Raw genomic sequence first — 18,370 nt, forward strand, 5'->3', positions numbered from 1 at the left:
AAATGATAGAAATTAATTTATTTTACGCATGTGTCGCGCATCAGGCGCAAGCCGCATTGATGTACGACGCCGTGTTCGTCCTGATTGAAGCCTTCAACAAATTCCTGAGGAAGAGGAGCGATAAAAGTAATACGAGACGAATAGTAGCTTCTGGCAGCAGCCAGCTCATGAACGGGACGAAATTCTTGGACTGCAACAGCAATCGCACCTGGGTCACCCCATGGGAATACGGCGACAAGATCTCCAAGTTCTTAAGAAAGGTGAGTGAATATCGTTAATGAAATATCATTAATGACAACGGCACGCGTATAATTTCTCCATAATTGTTTGCGGATTAAGTTGAAGTGTGTAAGCACACGATAATTATCCATTTATCGTCATTTATGATTCTTTACGCTTTATGATTCTTGGAATTGAATTATCATTGAACATTGTACGTTGAATTAAGTAAATACGCGGATTAAATACATAACTGCTGCTGTTGCTACAGATTACAAATTTGGTATCTCTATTATGTATGAACGAGTCGGTAGGTACTGCGTTATCAGATTCGATTGCATTATTCAGATTTATATTTCAATAATGCGAACGATAATCGCGCAATCGCGTGTCGGTCGCGAGTGTAGGCAATTTATTTTCAAATTCCCGAGACGCGAACGTAGGAGGACGGGGATACTCAATGTGTTGCGAAATACCGTGGCGACCGAAATTGCCACGGACCCTTCTCGACGTATCTCTGCTCCTGACAGTAATTGGCGGTTATTCCGACTCCAGCGGAATTCCTGCGTTCGCGTCAAATAGTCCCTCTCTTCCCCGCCGTCTTCCGCCCTTACATACACATACCGTTTTGCATCCCCCTTTTTCGCTCTTTAATCTGCTAGGACTTTGACGATTTGTCATGTCAAGGCTGAACTCTGACCGGGAACGAAAAAATGTTGCAAAAAGTTAATTCGATATTCATGAGACATCCTGACAAACGGTCATTCTTGCCACGGGCACGTTATTAACATCTATTTATCCGTAGGTCGAGATTGAGGGGTTGACGGGCGAGATACGGTTCAACGATGATGGCCGACGACAGAATTACACGCTTCACGTAGTCGAGATGACTGTCAACAGTGCTATGGTTAAAGTGAGTTCTTCGTGCTATCATTACATCTTTATAAAACTAATCAGTGCTGAGTGATTAATGTACTGCATATGCCACGTGATCCAAAGTTTGGAATAGAAATTTAATTCTGCATGCTCAAATTAATTTTTCTAGGTCGCCGAGTGGACCGACGAGGGCGGTTTTCAAGCTATAGCCGCGAAATACGTGCGACTCCGTCCGCATGAAATCGAGAAGAACAGAACCTACATTGTTACTACAATACTGGTATAACTAAGTTGCTTGGAGTTCTCCGATTAATTTATACGCAATTCAGATCAACCATGCTATAACGCTAACATTTTAATTTTGTTTATGTAGGAGGAGCCCTATATAATGAGGAAGATGTCGGATACAGGTGAAGCATTAGTCGGAAACGACAGTTACGAGGGGTATTGTAAAGATTTAGCTGATCTCATCGCCAAGAAGCTGGGCATATCATGTAAGTTGGCGATGATAAATTAATCGTTATTACAAAATCTCTTTGCATTTTTTAAAATTATATCGACATAGGTAAAATCATTACAAAGTGACTAAATAACTACAAAGAACTCAATGAATTACACACAGGTGTAATTTCAGCACAGGTGTGCGAACACGTGATAAATTTACGTGTGATATGAATATTCTCAAAGAGAACGTAATTATATACATGTATCAAATTAATACTCGATAATGACAATTAAAATGCATTCGCACAATTTATCACAGTTAATATAATTTACACGTATTTATGAGTTATTGTAAATTATGGGTCGCGCAATCAAATACAATAAACGTAAGTTATTTTTTCCTTCATTAAAAGCTGGTGGAAAATGTCGCGAAATATTTTTTCACGTAGGTTACACGTGCATCTGTTCAGTATTTATTTAGTGCGCACCGACGTCTAGTGCCGGCGAGCAACGACGAGAGGAAAGAACCATGGTCCTGGCTTCGGTAGTTTTTCTTGACGACGGCGCGCGCGCTTCCGAGTAATTTCTAATTATTAATGCTAACGACTCTCATTTAACTCGTGCAAGAATTAATAATCCACACAGGAATTATGCTTTCACCACCAGGGAAATTCGCCCCACCCTTGTCAAGTACCTAAAAGACGTAACGAAGCCTCTTCCCGCGCGCGCGCGGAATCGATAATGGAAAAACTTCCGCGCGGAAGAAATGCTGTTTCGCGCGCCCGGTAAAGTACTTTCTTACGAATTTTCAGACGAGCTGCGGATCGTGAAGGACGGAAAATATGGCACGGAAAACCCGGACGTCCCGGGCGGTTGGGACGGCATGGTCGGGGAGCTTATCAGAAAGGTAAGTTCCGGTAATTTCGTTGTACCCGCCGCATCCCCGACGCGCGCGCGCGCATACGGCACCTTTTTTTCTCCCCGAAAACCGGTATCCCCGGAAGTTTATCCGCGGATAGAGATGCTCCGAGTAATTGAACGCGGCTCCTAGAGAGGCGGCTATTGATCGCTGCGCGGTCGTAGTCGATCTGGGACCACGAAGAAGCTGTTTTATCGTTCGACAGCGAGTTCGAACCTGCTCCACTAGATGCCCCGAGCTTGCAAGCTCCGTCAAACCACCCCAATTTTAAACCCCATCTGGCGAGAGCTTAGGACAAGCCGAAAGCCCTTGAGCTTCCCGCGACACCTCATGTAGGTACGCGCGCTCCCGCGCTGTCGCAGAGATACTCAGGATAAGGATAAGGACGATGGAATCGTAAAATCGGCAAATCCGCCATGATTTGCAGAAGCTTGCAGCTTGCAGCTGCATTCGTATTTTTTAATGCTAACATTTACATTAATCGTTAATCATTCCGCTTGATTTGCAGGAGGCCGACATAGCAATCGCTCCCATGACTATCACCTCCGAACGAGAACGCGTGATCGACTTTAGTAAACCGTTCATGTCCCTCGGCATCAGCATCATGATAAAGAAACCCATCAAACAGAAACCCGGGGTCTTCAGCTTCCTGAATCCGCTGAGCAAGGAGATCTGGGTGTGCATTATTTTCTGCTACATGGCAGTCTCCATCGTCCTGTTTATCGTGTCAAGGTAAGGAATCTTTATCCAAAAATTGCAAGATTTTTACGAGAACAAGGATAAGAAAGGTACGGGAGTAAGAAAAATATTTGTTGATTAAGTACAATACATTATGTAAGACAGAGATCGTTTAGCTGTTTATTACTTTTGCCTTTCAATAAAATAGTATAAGTAATAATTTATTATCTTTGCCTTTCAACGCGTTCAAACGAGAATACGTTTGCATTAAATTCCACGAATTATTGATTCAGCAGCTGAAATATTAAATGTTAACTGTGGAAAGGTGAAATAATGCGTTCCAACGAAACGTGTAATCGTTAAGTTACGTTAATCACGAAATCACATGAACAACGGTAATTAGAACGTCCATACACCGGGAGCTTTATCATCCACATTTTTCCTGACCGTGTAGGCCTCGGCGCTCTCTGCCACGCAGTTACGTGTCGAGGCGCGGCAATTACGAGTGCATTTATCGTGCGATGCGGGCAGCAGATTACATCGCGACGCGGTATACTCGCCGCATTTTTTTATCCCCGCGCTCTACATATTCGCAGATATATTTCTTATCGCGCGGGCTGTCACGATCGGCCGAAGTATCCGCTTGATATCCGTCCAATTATTCGCGATACTAACGCAGCAACGTTTAAGGATAAGCGGTCGCGCTCCAACATTGCAGCCGAGCAAGCTGAGTAATTGACGTGTGCGGGCGGTCGCGAATTATCTCCGAGCATTTGCGAGAGCCCGAGCGCGAGCGTTTTCAGTCGCTTAACGAGGACGTAATGAGCGAGCGGGGAAAGTTTCCAGATAGTCCCTTAATTAATGAGACTCTTTAAACGCCGTCTGGACGAGATCTTCCGCTTCCCCGTACGATCGGCCCACGACGATACGACGCGACGCGACGCGCGCGTTATATTACTCGGCGGATACGACCGAGTCGAAAGTAGGATTAATATCGTTACTTTTGAAGCATCGTCTTTTGTAGAGCGACTTTTCGACGACAGAGGCTGGTTAGCTCAAAAATACATCTATTACCTCCGCCATCGTAAAGTTCGAAACTGTTCGCGCGCCCGTACGGATATCGGCAGGCCGCTATCGATTGTGCATACGCTGCCGTAAAACAGTGTACCATATTTATTCACATGATCGGCTACGATGTATAATCTCACCGCGTTTGCACACAGTATAATATCGCGTTGTTATTTTTGAGACATGTAATTATTAATTATTATAATATTCATATAATATTATATTCCATTATTAATAATTATATCCGATATAATATCTATACATATTTGCACATGTACAGTTTTCAATCACAAAGTAATTCAAAATATTCGAGTCATCTTCGAGTTTCGACATTTTTTTATCGTTTTATGTTGCTCGAGGAAGAACGAAATACGACTCTAAAATTTTTGCATTTTTCTTCGATACTGTGTAGATTCTCGCCGTATGAATGGAGAGTTCTAACGATTAGCGGTAGCACGGACTCGGCTATTAGTGGACGAAACGATCCCAGTTTGCCGCATCCGCACACGCCGCAAGGTTCACCCCACATACCAACTTCCAGCATGGCCAACGACTTCAGCATCGTAAATAGCCTGTGGTTCGCTCTGGCGGCGCTTATGCAACAGGGCTGCGATATCTGGCCCAGGTAAACATGGCGCGTTATTAATTTCCGGCGGCAATTAACATCCGATCATGAAGAGGCTCCACGAACGCTTCGAATTCGACGTTCAGCTTCTTCTAATTGGCGGATTTTTAATCGCCAGCTCGCGTATTCGCATCGCGTACTTTTTAACTTTAATTATCGTAATGGTTAACGCGCCGAGAAATCTCCACATTTCGATTATCGTGTTATAAATTGCGCGATAATTATACCGTATCGCGATATTCAAAAACGAATTGTACTTTAGCTCTAAAATGTGTGCCCTGCCATTTTCACGTTTCGCTGATTGCCGCTGTGATTGTATTACCATTTTTCAACAGCGTGGAATTTTATCCCCTTTGACAAATATTAATGTAATACGTAAAATCTGTTTTTTCAGCTTTTAGTCAATCGAAATTTCATTTAAGTTTTAATTATCGGCATATTCGATGTGTGACAAATTAAAATAAATTTGCGACCCCGTATCTCGCAGCAATCTCACTCTTACCGAGCGTTTCAGCGTTTTTTTAATTAATACCTTAGCGTAAGGGAGGATTCGCGTATCAAGCGTGCGAGACCGTGAAATCTCGCGATTCAGCCGGGGATTTGGGTAGGTCCAGATATTTATTTCGAGAGTGGATGCGAATCCGCGAGGAGGCTGGAGGCGAAAGAGAGCGGAGAAAGAAGGAAGCGAGCCGGCGCGGCGCGCGCGCAAGTGGCTCCCACGTTCTTCTCGGCTAATTATAGCCGCCCACTCTTGCCTCCCTCCGTTTCCGTTTCCGCAGTATAAGCGCAGGTAAGTACATAAAGGCACAAGGAGAATAGCTCCCTTTACCCGGGACAGGTCGAGCGTACAGCCCGGTAATAGGATGAATCGGGTAAGATTCTAAGGGCTCCCCGGTCGACGTTTAAAATCTCTCGTGTAAATTGTTAAAGCGCCTCGCGAGTACGCGCGCGCGCGTGGACGTTTGGCTTAAAAAGCTCTTGCCGGCATCTCGGGAGGCACGTTCGCATTAAATGCCGGGCCAAAATAAATGATCTTAATGAACGGTCGCAGGCCTCGGTTTCGCAGGCCAATTATTTTACTCCACGCGCTAAGTGAATAAAAAGAAGTCCATTCGCTCGTGCATTAATCTCAGTATATAATACAGAATCGATCGGAGCGACGAGAGATTGGTACTCTGGGACAATCTGGGTATGCGTGCCCGGTATCTTGAGCTAAAATCTTTCATTCGGCTAATGATCTGTGCGTTACATTCGTTGCCAAAGGCCCGCGCGCGCGCACGATTACTGCAAATACATAAATCACACGTTGTGTCTCTTGTGCCTGCGAGCATACGCCATTATATTCTCGCGATAAATACGCGTTATCGTCATCGGGACCGTCATTATACTCTCGTTAGCAAACATTCCAATCGCGCTTATCGTGCGCACTGCTTTGTTCATGCTACGAGTACCCATACCGCGATTTACGCTATTCATCAAGATCGACAATGTAGCACAATCGAACTGTATCCGTTCTTGATGCCATAAAGCACTGGCGCAAGCACAGATTGAGCCTGGCTCGGCCAGCAAAACGATTACATCTCGAATTACATTAATTAAGATTGACTGTGCAATTTGCGCAAGAAGGACAAAAAATCAGATCAACATTCGTAATAAAATTGGCGACCTTATCGTGCATTGTGTAATTTAGATCGGCCTCATAATCGCCCGACGATTATGGCCGTGCGAGGCCGCAAGTCATTTGAATAAAGCGTGCCGCACGTGCAGAAATTCCGGACGCGACACATGCATCGACTATGCATTTGCTCGCGCATCTTTCAATACTTTATAACCTTTTATTAAACTTTTTGTGTTTGCACATCTTTGTCGTACGATGTTTATTTAATTTCGTAAAATTAGATCGATAGCAAGATCAATGAATGATTATCATAAAATGGACAGCACTGAAAAAGAATTCTTTCAATAATTGTGCATGAATTAAAATATAAAAAGTAAAAAAATGACGATAAATAAATCAAATTAGAAATAGAGCAAAACTCTTCTCTCTGTTAATTAAAGGGTTATAAATTATGAGAAGAATCTGTAAAAGTTCCAAGGATCCAAGGATCCAAGAGAACTTTTCTCCGCTCTCAGAGAGCTCAATAGATTTTACATTTTTAATTTAACTGTTCTTCAAACTTGACGCAATATTTGCGCAATTCGTTCGGCTTTAATCGCCTCTTTCAACCTTTAATATTTATTGGGAAACGTACGCGTTCTGACAATTTTTCGTTATCAAAAGTTCAAGGCATTATGGTAATTTTTAAAGTGAACGAAAGCCGCTGCTCTCTCTCTCTCTCTTTCTCTGTGAGAGATGTACGGTTAGCGCCACTTCGAAATGTTCTCGTACAGTATATTTCTCGGGCTATAACGCTGCCGGTTAGATAACGATTTCGAGCAAACACTTCAGGCTGCAGACAAGTGCCACATCTATAAACAAAGCATAATTTGCTCGCATATTCAAAACATTGTAGCTGGATGGGAGTCCAGCATGAATAGAATATTCGCAGTGCTATGTATGTTGTGCTTTAAAGCACGCTGCGCGATAGTGCGATAGGATTCAAATCACACTACTTGTTTCGTCGAGTGTTTAATTAAAAATTCGTCACACGCGCAATTGACGGACATCACGATCGACTATCTTCATAAAACATCATGATGTTTCCGTTCTCGTTCATCCAGTCTCGGACGAGATATCAATTACGTGCACTATTAATTCTCTTATTTATCGCAGTTTCTATATATTTTTTTATATTTATTGAGATTTTGCTGCCACGTGCCGAAATTAATGCCGCACTAACTCTTTATAACACGTATATTCAACAACGTTGCCCCACAAAATTGCGTACATCCCCATGTAGCCGCAACAAAAGTGAACGTCACGAGCGCGCGCGTTTTGTCGTTTACGCGAAGCATACCTCGTGCTCACTCCAAAACTGGGTCTCAATTAATTTACATTTGGCTGTATCCAGTGCGCCACCCCATTCTGGTAGCCCTCTTGATTAATGGTTTAAATATTCGCGCAGTGGCGATATGAATTGTAAATTTCGTGGAATCCGCGCGGGTGGCCATCGTCCCTGTCCTCCTCCTCCTCCGCCTCCTCCTCTGCTTCCTCGTCTCTCCCCACAATTCTCTTCCTCTCCTCCTTCGATTACCCTCTCACTAGCCCACTCTCGATGCTCATCTTCCGCAAATCCGACCGGATCCGACGTGAGAACACGTAATTAAGCCGATGGATACCCATCAGATTTCGGAGCTGGCGAGCATTGCAGCAATTGCAAAGAATTTTTTATGGTAGACCAAACGCAGATGTATTAAATATAGTTTATTTAATCCTAAATCACAGTGCGTAGCGCGCTCAAATTCGTCGCGATGCGAAAAAGAAGAGCGTTTGGCACATATTTCTATTCAAATGCTGCATTCAAATTTATATTACATTTTATATTCATAAAATATTTAATACCATACGCTTTTCACATATAACTCTTTTTATATATATATATCATATTCAGTGTGTGCATTCATGTCCAGCGTGCTATCATGTCCATTGCACGCACTCACAGCATTGTTTGCTATCTCTTTGAAAGTAACGGCTCCCATATGATTCATTTAACAGATCCATATCCGGGCGCATCGCGAGCAGCGTCTGGTGGTTCTTCACCCTGATTTTGATATCCTCGTACACCGCGAACCTCGCCGCGTTTCTCACCGTCGAGAGAATGATCACGCCAATTAACTCGGCCGAGGATCTGGCGGCACAAACGGAGGTCCAATACGGCACCCTCGCTCACGGCTCCACTTGGGATTTTTTTCGAGTGAGTATTCGCGATCCCCGTCACCATAATTCCTAGACTAATTCCGGGTGTGTCTATATTCTAAATCTCAACGTACGGCATTGCGTGGCGGATCTCTGCATTCACCTGATCTCTTCACAGAAATCTCAGATCAGCCTGTACAGCAAGATGTGGGAGTTCATGAACTCGCGGAAGCACGTGTTCGTGAAGTCGTACGAGGAGGGAATACGACGAGTGCGAACGAGCAAGGGCAAGTACGCGCTTCTGATCGAGAGCCCGACGAACGATTACGTCAACGAGCGGGAGCCCTGCGACACGATGAAAGTCGGCAGGAACCTCGATGCCAAGGGATTCGGGATCGCGACGCCGTTAGGCTCTCTTCTCAAGTGAGTTCTCGTTACAATCTCGAAACCTCTCACGTGGTATATATTAGGGGTGTGATTTAGTTTTGAGGGTTTTTTTGCTCAAAAACGCATGTATTTAAATATGATAATGAATGAATACCTTAATCAAAATATTTTCTTTCGTTTTCTATAACTTTTTCCCATCTTTCTGGCAAGAGATGGATTCCACCACGATAAAATGACTCTTCTTGTGAGTTGATCCATTCGTCGACGAATTTTCGCACTTCTTCCAAATTATGAAAGTGTGTATCCTCTAAAGCGTGTTGCATCAACCGGAACAAATAATAATCGCATGGAGCAATGTCCGGAGAATACGCGGGGTGCGGTAAGACTTCCCATTCAAGGTCTAACAGTGTTTGTTTCACTGATAACGCAACGTCAGGTCGAGCGTTGTCACGAAGAAGAATCACTTTCCGTCGTTTACTCGCAATTGGTGGTCGTTTTTGGTCCGATGCTTGCTTCAACTTGTACAATTGGTGTCGATAACGATCAGCCGTGACAGTCTCGTGCGGATTTAACAGCTCATAGTACACTATCCCACCAAATACAGAGCATTACTTTTGAACCGTCAATATTGCGTCTCGGAGTGGATGTTGATGGTTCGCCTGGACCCACCCATGATTTTCTGCGTTTCGGATTATCAAAATAGATGCACTTTTCATCCCCAGTAACAATCCGAGACAAAAGACTCTTCTTTTTGTGCCTGCCGATCAACGAAATGCAAATGTTCAACCGGTTCGCAATGGCACTTTCCGATAATTCATGTCGAACCCATTTCCCTTCTTTCTGAATTTTTCCCATTTCATGTAAATGTTTGGTAACTGTTGTACGATCAACATTTAATGCTCTGGCAAGAGATGGATTCCACGACGATAAAATGACTCTTCTTTTGAGTCGATCCATTCGTCGACGAATTTTCGCACTTCTTCCAAATTATGAAAGTGTGTATCCTCTAAAGCGTGTTGCATCAACCGGAACAAATAATAATCGCATGGAGCAATGTCCGGAGAATACGTGGGGTGCGGTAAGACTTCCCATTCAAGCTCTAATAGTGTTTGTTTCACTGATAACGCAACGTCAGGTCGAGCGTTGTCACGAAGAAGAATCACTTTCCGTCGTTTACTCGCAATTGGTGGTCGTTTTTGGTCCGATGCTTGCTTCAACTTGTACAATTGGTGTCGATAACGATCAGCCGTGACAGTCTCATGCGGATTTAACAGCTCATAGTACACTATCCCACCAAATACAGAGCATTACTTTTGAACCGTGAATATTGAGTCTCGGAGTGGATGTTGATGGTTCGCCTGGATCCACCCATGATTTTCTGCGTTTCGGATTATCAAAATAGATCCTCTTTTCATCCCCAGTAACGATCCGAGACAAAAGACTCTTCTTTTTTTGCCTGGCGATCAACGAAATGCAAATGTTCAACCGGTTCGCAATGGCACTTTCCGATAATTCATGTCGAACCCATTTCCCTTCTTTCTGAATTTTTCCCATTTCATGTAAATGTTTGGTAACTGTTGTACGATCAACATTTAATGCTCTGGCAAGAGATGGATTCCACCACGATAAAATGACTCTTCTTTTGAGTCGATCCATTCGTCGACGAATTTTCGCACTTCTTCCAAATTATGAAAGTGTGTATCCTCTAAAGCGTGTCGCATCGACCGGAAGAAATAATAATCGCATGGAGCAATGTCCGGAGAATACGCGGGGTGCGGTAAGACTTCCCATTCAAGCTCTAATAGTGTTTGTTTCACTGATAACGCAACGTCAGGTCGAGCGTTGTCACGAAGAAGAATCACTTTCCGTCGTTTACTCGCAATTGGTGGTCGTTTTTGGTCCGATGCTTGCTTCAACTTGTACAATTGGTGTCGATAACGATCAGCCGTGACAGTCTCATGCGGATTTAACAGCTCATAGTACACTATCCCACCAAATACGGAGCATTACTTTTGAACCGTCAATATTGCGTCTCGGAGTGGATGTTGATGGTTCGCCTGGATCCACCCATGATTTTCTGCGTTTCGGATTATCAAAATAGATCCTCTTTTCATCCCCAGTAACGATCCGAGACAAAAGACTCTTCTTTTTTTGCCTGGCGATCAACGAAATGCAAATGTTCAAATGGCACTTTCCGATAATTGATGTCGAACCCATTTCCCTTCTTTCTGAATTTTTCCCATTTCATGTAAATGTTTGGTAACTGTTGTACGATCAACATTTAATGCTCTAGCAAGTTCTGAAGTGGATTGTGTTGGATTTTCGTCCAATAATGCTTGGAAATCTGCATTTTCAAGCTTTCTTGGTTGTCCCGAGCGTTCTTTGTCCTTCACATCAGTATCACCACTTTTAAAGCGTCTAAACCAGTATTCACACGTCTTAATTGATGGGGCAGAATCACCATAAGTTTCCACAAGAATTCTATAACCCTCAGCCGCAGTTTTCTTTTGATTAAAAAACAAAAGCAACGCATGTCGAAAACGCTGTTTCGGAAGTTGCATTTTTACGATGATATAAACACGACTGTTATTGCATCTATTGCTATAATGCTACTAAATGTCATGGATAATGTCAACACTGGAAGAAACAACAGTTATCGGAAACAGCTATTGGAACAAACTGACACTACAGCCATCTGTTGCAAAACCCTCAAAACTAAATCACACTCCTAATAATCAACACCTGTTCTTACACGTTGCACCATTTTAAAGAAATTAATTATACGTGACGTAAATTAGCGATTTATTTCGCCGGAACAACTTTACACGTCGACTGTTACTTTCCGCGCCTCGTCAGGCGCCGGCGAAGGAGACACTTGATATATTTTCGTGGAGCAAACAGGAGCGAATAGGTAATTAACAAGGTTTTGTAGTCATCAAGGTGAAACAGAGATCCTACTCTCTTGCGCTGCCACTCCCTTTCGTGCGAGCACACTTCGTCTTCGTCTCTCCTGAATCTTTTTGCGGTTTCTTGCTCCTCCTGCCGCTGCGTTCGCACATCATTACGCGCAATTAGCATAAAAAAAGCTCCCGCTCTCTTTTCCGTGCCATTACCCGTTAGGTGACACGTTTACCATACACCAACGTCATTTCGTATCGTGTTTCGACAGCGCATTAGCATCCTCGGTCTCCTTTTGTTCGAACAAAATGAAACCGTTCGCTCTTTCAACTTACGCTGGCGAATTCTTCATGTTTTCCAAATCATTAGCCCTCCAGCTCTCTTTTCAACTAAAAAATGAATGATTTCCTTATCGAAATGTCGATACAAATTTTTGATTGATTATTTTATATTTTATGAACTCGCTCGATGATTATTGATTTACGAGCGGTATTCCAATATTTCAACAATATTTCAAAACCCGACGGAATCGGGAGTTAAAGCCGCGAGAGGAGCGGCACGAATTTACATGTTATTGATTTTTTAACTGACGCGACTCTTGACGTTTCGTGCAACGTTCCGATCTCGTCGTCGCGTTTCCTTCGGATCGTCGAAGCAACGGTGCAGCCCGCAAACCGACAGGTAATTGGACGCGGGATGTGCAACCGGAAGCTTTATTATGTCCACCCACACACCTATCGAACGAATAATAACCGTGGCCCCTTTTTAATCCTCTTCAGCGAGTCGGCCGTTCTGCTTTCCGCGCATAAGTTGAAGCGGGAACTCCATCGAACCGATATTCCTCGAAGCTTAATTAAAGAAAGTTTTCTCTGACTTCTCCTAACAAATCTTATTAGGCGCATTATTAGGCGCACTTGCCATTATTACGCTTCGGTGTCCCGATTATTCGTTTGCGCATAATTGGACCGTACTTTCTGACGTTTCGCGGTGGATGTACGGGAAGATTGCCGCGTAGGTTATTATTATAGAGTAACGCAATTATTTTATGCATTGTGCTTTTTTATCACGTGCCGGATTATATATTTTTACGACAACATCTTTTCGCTTGTCAATAGTGTAATTATGCAAATTTGATAACAGGGATCCCATAAACCTGGCGGTGCTATCCCTGAAGGAGAACGGCGAACTGGCGAAGCTGGTGGAACGATGGTGGTACGAGAGGACAGAGTGCAGGCACGGTGAGAAGCAGGACACTACCAGAAACGAGTTATCGCTGAGCAACTTGGCGGGAATATTTTATATCCTTATCGGTGGCCTTCTTCTGGCACTCGCCGTAGCTCTCTTGGAATTCTGCTACAAGTCGCACACGGAGGCGACGCGAGCAAAGGTAATGGAATGCCAGAAAAAAACGTGAGACGTAGTCTCATCGACTTATCATAATTAAGATAATTTAATTACGCTATTAAATTTAATTTTTTATTGAGCAATACCGCAGAATTTCATTGCATGATTAGGTACTGTGCGTAATTGTATTTTTATAATACCGAGATACTAATACGCTTCATTATTAGTTATTTAATTTTTTTTCATTATTTTCACAAAGCACTTGTAAGTATGATCAAAGGAGTTGCACATTTTTCTAACGAAATGCCTGTGTTTGCTTTAGATACCGCTGTCAGACGCGATGAAGGCGAAAGCACGACTGACCATTGGTGGTGGTCGCGATTTCGACAATGGACGGGTAAGAGATGGCGATGACATTTTTTGGTCCTCATGTTCGCATACGCATATTCGCATACGGTATCAGTAGAAATTGTTTGGCAAGAGACGCTTCGACTAAACGCTCCGCCGATCCAAGAAAGGCTTTCCAAAAAATATGATGACGATGAGCAAAGCATGCGATGTGCCGGTGCAACGATATTTGCATTTGTATCGTTGTTTAAACGTTAGTTTACCTAATGACACATGCATATATCAACTCTCAGCTGCGGGGAATTACACACACGTATGGCCTGCTATTTTTGTTGCAATCTCTGTATATGGATTAATAATAGTAAATTAATAATTATAAACGCATTACACTCCGATGATTTATTGCGCGACGCGAGCGTGCAATTAGCACGCAATTAGCACGAGCGTGCAAATCAAAATATCGTTGCCAATTAATCGCGATTAATCGATCGGCCGCTGCAACAACAACGTACATTTTAAGAATTCGCTGCGCTCGGCCGCATATTAATCACTGAACACTCTATTTAATTTATGCATTAATTTCGCACACAAGAGGGAGGGAGAAGATACACCCCCCCGTATGCATAGCGCTCTCAATCGGCGGTGCGTCTCGTCGCGCAATTACTTCGGTCTCGAACCAAAGGTATCGATGTACCATGTATCAAGACATACATTCGCAACAAGAGCATCGTACATTATACATACGCATATATACACGAGATACTTATACATTATATCCATACATATATAGACGAAACGATGTATAGAGTAACGCTTGGCATGCAGTTAGCAGCGTTAAACGTTCAGACACACACTCTCTCTTAGTCACGCCGGACTCGACTCGGCTGTGCGTTTCGTTATTATTATATTAATTTTGACTCTTTAAGGTCTCGAAGAGCCTCCTCGATCGATCGAGGGACCACAGAGGACTTAAGACTGATCGATACATTGACATACATATATTTCCCGTATATATATATGTATATATATATAGGATATGTATATGTGTGTGTATATATATATACATATATATACACCTACATATGTATGCGTACGTGCGTGCGATGTTGCGGCTCTGGCTGGATGTACTGCGCTCTTTTTTCTGTTTCCATCGTCTTTCTCTTTTTTTTACTCGGTACGGAGGGGGCGTACATATTTGCTCGTTTGCGGTTTGCGTTTCGTTCTACTTTGGGTTTTTGTCTCTAGTGGTACGGACTGCAGAGTTAGACGGAGGATGCATGCGCCTTTCCCGGGACCATATGTGAGTACTCTCGCCCTTAATTTTAATCCCATTTTTTACATTTCTTGCTTTCTCCCGATTTTATTGCATACTCTATACATCTCTCTCTCTCTCTTTCTTTTTCCTTCTCTCTCTGTCTCCGTCTCTCCGGCTGGTTTTCTCTCGCTTTCTGCGTTAGAAGCTTATGCATGACGTAATCGCATCGCCATCAAATCCCGGAATGCCGTCTGTCCTTCCACGAAGGATAAGCCGATGTCCGTCATACGCAGAATGTCTCAGCTTTTTCTAAATTATAATTCTTGAAAAAAAACACTGGATGAAAAAATTTACTGATACGAGTAGAACGTATCTTCCAATCCGATTTATTAACGTTAATAGACACTGGTCCATTAACGGAAGCCTTATATAGGTACGTATAAAGTATAAAAGATATACAAAATAATAAACACGAAGATACGTAGAGACCTAAGAAAAAAAATACGAGATCTTCAAAAAGTTTCGCATCTTTTGTAACACTGATTCCTTTCACAGCGCGGGAAGAAACGGGTACTGGCTGCAGAGGTGCCAACTCTGACCACGTTCGCGCCGAAGGTATGATCCCGGAGAGACCATGCTGCACATCAAGAGCTGCGCAAGACACTTTTTTTTTGAAGATCTCAGAATTTTTTTACGTCCCTACGTACCTCGCTGCGTCAGTGTGCGGATATCTGTCTGCGTCAGGGTGTATCCTTTGTGCTCCTCACAGAGAGTTGGATAGTATGACACGTGTCTACGCAAGAGGCTGCTACCCTCTCTCTCGAAGTTCTTCTCAGTTTTGCAGTTGCTTAAATATTGAAGTCTGCCTTCCGATTTCAGCGATCTTCCTCCGGAAATTTTCATCAACGTCAAATTGAATTAACACGTCTATACAGGGTGTCCCGGGTTTTAACCGACAAACTGCGGGAGCATATTCTACTAGTGGAAATAAGAAAAAATTCTTATATCGAGTTTGTTTAGAAATGCTTTATTACAAAGTTATAAACCAATATTGAAAAGAAATATGAGATAAGTAACAACGGAACATAGTGTAGAATTTGGAAGGTCGAAGATGTTTATGTTACGTGTATTCACATGTATTCATGTTCACTATGTTGAAACGATTCAGTATGATTGTTACTTTCACAACAGTAGCCGTTAGATTTCAATCGTCGTGTCAACTAGCAATTACTATCAGAATGCCAAAAGCGTTTTCAAATGAGGAATACACCGATATTCATTTCGTGTACGGATTCTGTGACGGAAATGCACGAGCTGCCGTACGAGAGTATCAACGTAGATTTCCTAACAGGAGAGTACCAGATAGATTTAAAGCAACGAATTACTAATTCAGTTACTGAGATGCAACAAAATTTTCAGGAATGTCGTACCGTAACAAATTCTGTACTACGTCGATGTCTAGCTTGTATCGATGTGCAAGGACAACATTTTGAAATGCGTCACTAAATCATTGCGTAGATAATTTTTATTTTTGTGAAAAAATCCGTTGTTGCTTATCTCATATTTCTTTTCAATATTGGTTTATAACTTTGTAATAAAGCATTTCTAAGCAAACTCGATATAAGAATTTTTTCTTATTTCCACTAGTAGAATATGCTCCCGCAGTTTGTCGGTTAAAACCCGGGACACCCTGTATATATATATCTCGGAGACGTATCTTTAAATATCATCGTCACATCACGAGGAAGACTGACGAAGTCGGTCGGCAGTTCCGCGAATCCTGACTCCGATACGAAGGAATCGGCAAATCTTGCTCTAGAGTATTATTTTACATAAAGCTGTAAAGTTTTCTTTTCGCGTGTCCGATTGGTTGAGCGGCTTGTACTGTCGAACTCGCACTCATTATCCTTTACTTTTCCTAACTCTGTCTCTGTCGCACGCTCGATGCTTCCCTCATCGAGCGCGTCGATCGTTTCCCTCGTTCGCGCTTCTTCAGCATTGCTTGAGCGAGTATTCTCAGATTCGCGCGCCGCGCCGAACGAGACGTGATACCGGCGCATTGCATGACGCTTTTTCAAGTTTATTACGCGGTGCTTTATAGACGAACGATGGATATGAACTTAGATCGCTTCTGTTGACTCGCACTCTTTGTGTTGACGTGCATGTACGTTCGATCGATCGTCCATCTGCCAAGCAAGGCAAACGAGAATCTTGTCTACTTGTCGATACCTCTATCATTGCAAATTGTGTGACGCCAATATCCGCGTCGGTGCAACTTTGGCCCTCCAGAGAATCGCATCGAAATACAAGATTGCGGATGGACCGCGGGTTTGCATCAGCAATACACTGCTGTCGCAAACAACACATCAAAAAAAACATCCGCAAGTATGTAACTATCGGGATCGAGACGTATCGCGACTAAAGGCAAATCGTATGTTACAAAACGTGGATCAAAGTGTGAGATGAAACAGATTTCACGTATTAGCAAAGTCACTCGCTCGCAATCTGTCATAAACTATCACCGGAAATTTCGTCACATATGAGATTTTTTACTGTTCTTTGTCGATATGTATGTCTGGGCTAGTTACCATCATGTTACGTTCAGTTTTCCGATTATGGGATAACCGGCCTTTATAACTATCAACTCTTACATCAATTAAGATTATTAATTTATAATAAAATACATCAATCTAATTCTAATGTATCTGTATTAATTGTACGTAAAAAGAAATCTGTCTTAAAGTAGTATTAATAATCTTAAACAAACATTTAAGTATAAATTTCTGTTACTAGAAGTACTTTAAATAATTTTAAAAAGATACATTTTTGTCTAAAATTTTGTTTTCATCTCTTTCTTTCACGCCGGTCTCCGTGATGATCGAGAAACTGCAACGAGCAGAGGGTCGCTAGCCCGAATCAGCCTGACTACGATTAATCCCCGACGTTGAAATTTCCAGTACTACGCTCCAGCAAACGCGATTGGGAATACCGAGGGCGACCAGGTACACAGCAATACACACACCCAGGTGTAAATTACTACCAGGAGAGCCCGAGCGACGGTTCACCCGCCGCTTCGTTGCCCACACCCCCGCCGCCACCCCTGGTGGCACCGCCACCACCTCCGCCGCCCAGAAGACCACGGAGAAACGTGACCTTCGCGGAATCGCCGCCCAAGAGCCCGAAGAACAAGAAGAGCCCCAAGTACATCTTCCAGCGAAAGCTCAGCATCGCGGCGCTCGACGTGGCGGTGCCGTGGACGCCGGCGTCACCGCGACACTGGTCCGGTCTCAGCGACAAACATCCGGAATACATCACGTAGACGCCGCGGCGACGAGGAGAACGCTCGGCGTCCCTTCATCACGATGATCCTGGCTGTCGGAGCACTTTTGAGCACGTTCGAGCTGGGGAAATCTCGAAGTTAAAATCGAACGATCCGAACTCGAGTAATGAAATGGTCGGTGCACGAGAGTACGGATATTTTTATAGAACAATAATCGTGGGGGTTCTGAGAAA

At 43.2% G+C, this 18,370-nt stretch overlaps 1 protein-coding gene across 4 annotated transcripts in view; it reads left to right on the plus strand.

Annotated features, from left to right (window-relative positions):
* Positions 1 to 18,016, plus strand: part of LOC105279016 (glutamate receptor 1) — a 260,017-nt gene extending 242,001 nt beyond the window's left edge. The window contains exons 8-21 of one of the 4 annotated variants that reach the window (XR_003406990.1): positions 45 to 260; positions 1,025 to 1,132; positions 1,265 to 1,375; positions 1,469 to 1,589; positions 2,352 to 2,446; positions 2,967 to 3,190; positions 4,617 to 4,829; positions 8,485 to 8,683; positions 8,804 to 9,048; positions 13,051 to 13,297; positions 13,577 to 13,651; positions 14,848 to 14,902; positions 15,413 to 15,472; positions 17,815 to 17,833. Coding sequence is in view for 3 of the 4 variants with exons in the window: in XM_011338535.3 (XP_011336837.1) it covers positions 45 to 260; positions 1,025 to 1,132; positions 1,265 to 1,375; positions 1,469 to 1,589; positions 2,352 to 2,446; positions 2,967 to 3,190; positions 4,617 to 4,829; positions 8,485 to 8,683; positions 8,804 to 9,048; positions 13,051 to 13,297; positions 13,577 to 13,651; positions 15,413 to 15,472; positions 17,815 to 17,889 (1,989 nt within the window). In the remaining variant the exon portion in view is untranslated. Of the gene's footprint in view, positions 1 to 44; positions 261 to 1,024; positions 1,133 to 1,264; positions 1,376 to 1,468; positions 1,590 to 2,351; positions 2,447 to 2,966; positions 3,191 to 4,616; positions 4,830 to 8,484; positions 8,684 to 8,803; positions 9,049 to 13,050; positions 13,298 to 13,576; positions 13,652 to 14,847; positions 14,903 to 15,412; positions 15,473 to 17,814 lie in introns of all 4 variants that reach the window. The other 3 variants (XM_011338535.3, XM_011338537.3, XM_011338536.3) reach the window with 3 other exon arrangements.
* Positions 18,017 to 18,370: the final 354 nt, after the last annotated feature.

The sequence above is a fragment of the Ooceraea biroi genome, chromosome 9 (genome assembly GCF_003672135.1).
Source record: "Ooceraea biroi isolate clonal line C1 chromosome 9, Obir_v5.4, whole genome shotgun sequence".
NCBI lineage: Eukaryota > Metazoa > Arthropoda > Insecta > Hymenoptera > Formicidae > Ooceraea > Ooceraea biroi.